We start from the raw sequence: 7,231 nt of genomic DNA, 5'->3' as shown, positions 1-7,231 counted from the left end.
AAAAGCACTGGGCCCAGAACACTACCTTGGGGAACTCCAGCCTGAACAGGAAGAGGAGATGAGAGAAACCCATTCAGGGCCACACGTTGACTACGACCAGAGAGGAAGTCCGCCAGCCATGCGTGGAGATTTCCATGGATACCAAAGGAGGAGAGTTTGGTGAGCAGAGCGGGGTGCCAGACCGTATCGAAGGCACGTGAAATGTCAAGGGAGACGGCTCTAATTTCCTGTTTGGCGTTGAGGACCTCCATCCATTGTTGAGAAAGCAGAAGCAGCATGTCCAGAGTAGAGTGACCAGGTCTGAAACCAAATTGATGATCAGAGATCAAGCCATTGGAGAAGAGGAAAGATTTCATATCTGAAGCAATGATGGATTCCATGACTTTGCTGATAATTGGGAGAAGGCTGATTGGTCTGTAGTTGCTGGAATCTGTTTTTGCACCTTTTTTGTGCAAAGCGGAGATGTTGGCTGATTTCCAAGCAGATGGCAGATGACCTTGAGCAAAAGAGAGGGTGAAGAGAACAGAAAGAGGGAGTGAAAGAGCGGAAGCACATGATTTTAGGACCCGTGGGCTGATGCCGTCAGGACCAGTTGCAGAATCAGAGTCGAGGGTTGACAGAAACTTTTCCACCTTGTCAGGAGGAAAGGACACGGAGTCCAGGAGCAGCTGGGTACGACTGGGTACGGTGGGTACAGAGAGGGATGGGTTTGGGACACAAGATTTAGAGGCAAACACAGAGTTGAGGCATGCAGCTTTTTCACGTGCGGAGTCAGCCGTTAAGCCGTTTGAGGTGAGGGAGGGGATGGAGGAGGAACAAACACCAGAAACAGATTTGACCAGACGCCACCAGGATTTGGAAGAGGGAGACAGATAAGAGAGTTCGGTCTTGAGAACGGTGAGATATTGTTTCCTGGCTCTCCTGAGGGTGGACACACACTTGTTTTGGGCTTTGTGAAAGGAAATGAGATTTCCTTCCGTTGGATTTGCTTTCCAGGAGACGAAAGCAAGTTGTTTCAGGGCAACAGCCTCACCACAAGATTCCGTGTACCATGGACGGGAGGAAGGGTATGACAACTGAAGACGAGATTGGATAAATCTGTGCATGAGAGAGAGCAATTTACTTTGAAAGAATTCCCAGGATGAGTTGATGTCAGAGGCGGTAGAGATGGGAGACCAGTCAAAATGGAAGCCTTGCTCATTAAAACTCCCTTCAATCCCACTCCACCCTCCAGGTCTTTAAAACAGCTGTTCACCACCATCTCTTATCTTCCCCCATCCAAAACCTTGATCTTTTCTACCCCCGCTAATTCACCCCAGATACACTTTTTTTTGAAATTCCAACTTCTTTCCTGGAAGTCCTTGCAGTGTCCATATGTTTTATACCTCTCCCACCTCCCCCCAAGCCCTCCCCCTCCCACATTTCTCCCGATGTCCCTGCTCTCAAATGTTGTGCTTGTGTCCTCCCCCCTCTCTCCCCATCTTGTCTACCGCTCCCCTTATTTTGTGTTTTATGTGTCGGTTTGACTTTTTGTGTGATTAATGTTAGCTCTTTCACGAGCCTCGATCTTGTATCCCCAAAAAAAAAAATTCTCCAAGGGATGATAAGCTAATGTAATCAGTCTGTGTATAAGTCGGTGAGTGTGTCCACACGCAAATCTACTTTTGATCTATTGATCGTTCATTCTCACAGATCTACTGTACTCGGTAAGGATCAGCATTGTTATTATCACGTCCCCGTGGTTTTATGGCAGGTGAGCCACTTCCCTCAAGCTCCACATGCGAGACCCCATACGTCGATGTTTTCCTGTACATTATCAGGCTTTTCCATCCATTTTATTAAGCACTTCAGTTTGTACCATCCAAATCTCTCACTCTTACTTTAGCAGGAGTTACCAGCCCGTCCCCACACGCAGTAGTTGTGTTTTAAAACGAAATCGCTCTATCGAGCCGAAGCCTTTGTAGCTATGTGAAAGGTAATATTAAATGATACCTGACGCCATTCCTTAGTGGTTGTCGGGAAGTATTTTGATGATGACCACTCCTTTTTGTATCTTCAGATGTATAGGGCTGCCGAAGCATTTTCTTGGCTATAGGGCACAATCCTAGACTTCAACACAGGATACTCGAATGGCTCATTCATCCCAGGAAGCTGGTACTCATTTTACTGACCTTAGAAGGATGACAGGTTGAGTCAACCCACCTGGAGTTAATTCAACGGCTGACAGGGGCTTGAACTCAGAACCTTGCGACTTTTAGCCTGCCACCTTAACCATTAAGCACCAGACTTGGGGAAGTGTTTCCAGGCACCTGCCAAAAATTTTTTAGAACAAAAAAAAATTTGATTTCTTTAAAATTCCAACAGAATTAGAACAGCACTGGGAAATGCCTGGTACCCCTTCAAGTCAATATAAATTATATAGGGGAAGAAATAATAGGAGAAAATGAAAAAGGAAAATATGTAGCTGGAACAACTGCTCACATCAGCAGAATTCCTGCAAATGCAGAAAGTTTTCACTTGGATTCCTGAGAGCTATAAATTCACCAAAAGGTGACTTCATTCTGGGTATGAAGAAAGCAAACCCAAAGACCCTATATGCCCGCCAGATAGTATAGAAAAAAGAACCACCTTTCGAGGCCATTTTTTCCCCCGCAGAGCAGGGGTTGGCGTTTTTCGGGCACCTGGTCCCCTTTTTGAAGCAATGTTTTATGGCTGGATGCCCTTCCTGCCGCCAACCCTGTTAGTCGCCTCTTGCGACACACAGGGAATAAGCAGTAAACTGGTACTCAATTTGCCGACCCCGGAAGGATGACAGGCTGTCAACCCTGAATGAATGAATGAATGAATGAATGAAACCCTCCTGGTGTTAATTCAGCGATCGACCGGGATTCGAAACCCCTCTGGTGTTAATTCAGCGATCGACCGGGATTCGAACCCAGGATCCTAGGATCCCTAACCGCTAAGCCAACACTAGGCTTGCCCCTCCAGATAGTATGGAGAAATGAATCTGGCATTACGTTCAAAACAACAAATCGGTTTTTCTATGGGATATACTTTCACTCACTCACCGCAGGCAGGTAGGTGGTCTTTCTGTCTTCTACCGACTCCTCTCCGGCCTTGCTCCCCCAGCTCTCTCTGTGCTCTGTCCCCCAAATATTCCTACAGGTCGCACAAGATCTGCCAGCAACCCTCTGATGGTTAAACTGCCGAAATCTCGGCTCTCTGCTCACCTTCACTCTTTCATTCCTCTTTTCTCCCGCCTCTGGAACAAACTCCCACACTCACTTCAATCACACTCCTCCTTCCAGGTCTTCAAAACAGCTGTTCACCACCATCTCTTATCTTCCCCCATCCAAAACCTTGATCTTTTCTACCCCCACTAATTCACGCCAGATCCACCTTGTTTGAAATTCCAACTTCTTTCCTGGAAGTCTTGGCAGTGTCCATATGTTTTATACCTCTCCCACCCCCCCCCCCCCCCCTTCCCATGCCTCCCCCCCAAAGCCCTCTCCCTCCCACAGTTCTCTCGATGTCTCCATATCTCTCGGTCCCTGCTCTCAAATGTTGTGTTTGTGTCCTTCCCCCTCTCTCCCCATCTTGTCTACCGCTCCCGATGTTATTTGTTTTGTGTGTCTGTTTGTCTTTCTGTGTGATTAATGTTCGCTCTTTCACGAGCCTCGATCTTGTATACAAAAAAAAAAAAAAAAAATCTCAAGTGCCTGTGGCGAGGCACTGTAATTGGGATTGGTGATGAATGCTCGACTGCAGATAGACGGATGCTGAGAAATTCAAAAAAATGATTCGTTATCACTGTCGGGCCACAAATGTCACTCTCGCATCAACACGACACTTGCTAATGGTCACTGCACTAAGAAGAAAAGATATACGCTATTCAATGTTATTTGCAGCGACAAGCCACAGAAGAAAAAAAAAAGTTTTAATGTCTACTTCATGATGATAAATGAAATTGTGTACGGAGAAATAGCTGGCATGTCCTGCTGAACACTCAGTCATAGCACAGATTTTAGGTGGAAATGTGGACATAATTGAAAGGGAATACCTCCTATCCTCCACTTAAACCCCTTTCCCAGCTTTTTCGAGTTCCCAGACTCCCCAGGAGTTGTCTGTGGGTAAGGCCTCATGTGTATACTGATGTCCTCCACCCTCGGAAAAATCTGCTGCGGCGTGGCCGCTCCCCCGCAAGACCCATTTGGTGGACAGGAGACCTTCAAGGCCTACGGGCCCACGGGCATGAATGCGAGATGTGCTCACGCCGACTTCTGCACCTGCAATGACAAATAGTCAGCGGAGTGAGTTACAGAAAATCAATTTTCTGTATTTGAAGCACTTTTAAAATCTCCTCCAAATCAATTATACTTATTCTAAACCCCCAAAAAGATAGGTAATATATACTAATACTAATATATTTGTGAGATAAAAATTCATCTTGATGTGCAGACAGACCGAGGCCAAACCGATAACCGTCCGCGAAGCGTGTCGATGCATTCCAGAAAACGCAGGCGCTGTCCACGTGGCACAGAAAATATTCAGCTGATGGTTCTGGAAAACCACGGGATAGAGAATGAGTTAGAAACACGAGAGACTACATCACAAAGATCATTATCAAGCAGTATCTTAGTCAATGAGTCAATGCTCGTTCTTACTGATCTATTTTACTGAATTACTCCCAAATTCAATCCTCTTTTATTCTCCTTACGATATCCAATAGCTAAATCAACTGTGCTTGTATACATGAGAGTACGATTCCCGGGAGAATGGATTCCGACAACAATATTTGGCTTGTAGTGAGTGCATTGATGGAGCATTGTGGACTGGTGCAAGTTTTCCTATAGTTGGGCTGTTAAATGGTGCATCCTCTGCATTGTGGATGATAAAAATTCCTTGGTATCTTTGGCTTGGATGAAGGAGGATAGATGGTGAGGATTGTCATGTATGCAGTGCAAATGTTCACCGTTGTATCCCTACACCGGGACCGGGTTGTATCCCTACGCCAGAGCTCGGATGGCGCTGCTGTGAATCGGGCCTTGATTGGCAGAGTGAATAAACGCGTACGACAATTGATCGCAGTTTGTCGAGATACTTTACATGGCGACGAAGGTAAACATCTAGACCATGACATCTTTCGGCCATATCGATGAATTCGACCCTCATGAGGGGGATTTTGACACGTATTCTGAGCGTTTGTCTTTCTACTTCGAGGCGAACGGCATTGCGACCGAAGGCCTGATGAAGGCCGTCTTCCTGTCCGTTTGCGGAGGTGAGACGTTCACACTCGTTAAAAACCTGATTCGGCCTCGGACAATCCAGGAGCTCACGTATGCAGAGCTCAAGGCCGCTTTGAAGGAACATTGCAACCCATCTCCTTCAGTCATCCTGTGTCGGTTTAATTTTTACATGTGCAGACAGCAGCAAGGTCAGTCGATCGCAGACTTCATTGCACACCTCAAAAAACTGTCACATCTGTGTGAGTTTGGGGACACAATTGATGACATGCTTCGTGATTTGCTGGTGGTTGGCATGTCCGATGACCGCACTCGTAGACGCCTGCTTGCTGAGAGAAGACTGACGTTCCAAAATGCCAGAGACACCGCAATTTCCATGGAAAGTGCTGAACGCAACGCTACAAGCATCGGTGCCACTCGCTCATCTGGTACCAGCCCTGCTGTGAATCGGTTGGATCATGTTCAGCCACAACGTTGGAACAAGGCTCCTCGTCAGAAGCCAGTGCAGTCTCAAACCCACAACAACTGTTTTCGGTGCAACGGAAAGCACCCTCCGGAGACGTGTCGGTTCAAAGATGCCACCTGCCATTTCTGTTCGAAAACTGGCCATATTGCTCCAGCTTGCATCACTCGCAAATCGGGAAAAGGAAAAGCTGCTGACAAGATTCATCAGTTTATCGGTTCGGAGGAACCCGAGCTTGACCAGGTGAGCTCTGTTTCCGACAACTCAGAATCGTATGACCTGCTTCATATTGATTCTCACCATAGGCGGGACCCTCTTCTTGCCAATGTTGTCGTCAACAATCGACCATTGCAAATGGAGGTCGACACTGGTGCGGCCGTCTCGCTCATCAGCCATGCTGTTTTCACAAACCTGTGGAGTGATGCTGACCGACCCCATCTGAAACCTACTACCTATGGACTCTCCACCTATACAGGTGAGAAGATTGTTCCCTGCGGTACATGTGATGTCACGGTGGGCTACGATAACCGTGAGTTTCACCTACCCCTGATCGTCATTCCTGGAAAGGGCCCTTCCTTACTCGGCAGGAACTGGTTGAGCATAATTCGACTGAAGTGGGAAAGCATTCATCAACTCCGGGCAGCCAATGTTTCTCCTACCGCAGCATACACACTCAAAAATGTGCTGGATACGTACCCGGATGTCTTCAAGGATGAGCTTGGAACCTTGAAAGGACATACGGCTAAACTCAGGGTTGACCGGGATGCCAATCCTATATTTTGCAGGGCTCGCCCAGTCCCTTTCGCCCTGCGTGAGCGGATTGACAAGGAACTGGATCATCTTGAAAATCTGGGGATCATCGAGCAAATCCAGTATGCCGAATGGGCGGCGCCCATCGTTCCAGTCATAAAATCGGACCAGTCCATCCGCATATGTGGAGATTATAAAATGACCGTGAACAGGTGTTCTTCATTGGATAAATATCCAATCCCGAGGATCGAAGACCTCTATGCTCGTCTCACGGGAGGCAAGACTTTTACGAAACTCGATCTCAAATCCGCCTATCTACAGCTCTGCTTGGACGAGAATTCGAAACAGTATCTTACCATCAACACGCATCGTGGGTTGTATAGGTACCACCGACTTAGTTTTGGAGTGAAATCTGCACCTGGAATTTATCAGCGTGTCATGGACAGTTTGTTTGCTGCCGAACGCAACGTCGTTTGTTACCAGGATGATATTCTGGTTACTGGTCGTACGGACGCGGAACATCTACAGAACCTGGAGAGAGTTCTGAAGAAGATTTCGGACTCCGGCCTACGTTTGCGTCGAGACAAGTGCAAGTTTATGGTGCCATCAGTCACGTACCTGGGTCATACGATTGATGCCGAGGGTCTACACCCGACAGATGAGAAAGTCCGAGCTATCAAGGATGCTCCTTCTCCACGAGATGTGACCGAATTGAAGTCATACCTCGGTTTGCTTCAGTTCTATGGTCGTTACATCCCGAATGTGACCGACGTTT

At 47.2% G+C, this 7,231-nt stretch overlaps 1 protein-coding gene across 10 annotated transcripts in view; it reads right to left on the bottom strand.

Annotated features, from left to right (window-relative positions):
• Positions 1 to 3,920: 3,920 nt before the first annotated feature.
• The window catches only part of ALDH18A1 (aldehyde dehydrogenase 18 family member A1), a 67,910-nt gene continuing 64,599 nt past the window's right edge, over positions 3,921 to 7,231 (bottom strand). For all 10 annotated transcript variants that reach the window (XM_078780621.1, XM_078780619.1, XM_068121214.2 and 7 more), the window contains 2 exons: positions 4,465 to 4,560; positions 3,921 to 4,286 (listed from right to left, as the gene is read on the bottom strand). In XM_078780621.1, coding sequence (XP_078636747.1) covers positions 4,075 to 4,286; positions 4,465 to 4,560 — 308 coding nt within the window. In that variant the 3' untranslated portion in view covers positions 3,921 to 4,074. The remainder of the gene's footprint in view (positions 4,287 to 4,464; positions 4,561 to 7,231) is intronic.

Source organism: Myxine glutinosa, chromosome 6 (assembly GCF_964187855.1).
Source record: "Myxine glutinosa chromosome 6, kmMyxGlut1.1, whole genome shotgun sequence".
Classification (NCBI taxonomy): domain Eukaryota; kingdom Metazoa; phylum Chordata; class Myxini; order Myxiniformes; family Myxinidae; genus Myxine; species Myxine glutinosa.
Note: the sequence above shows the minus strand (reverse complement) of the source record. Positions and strands in the feature narration are given on the sequence as shown.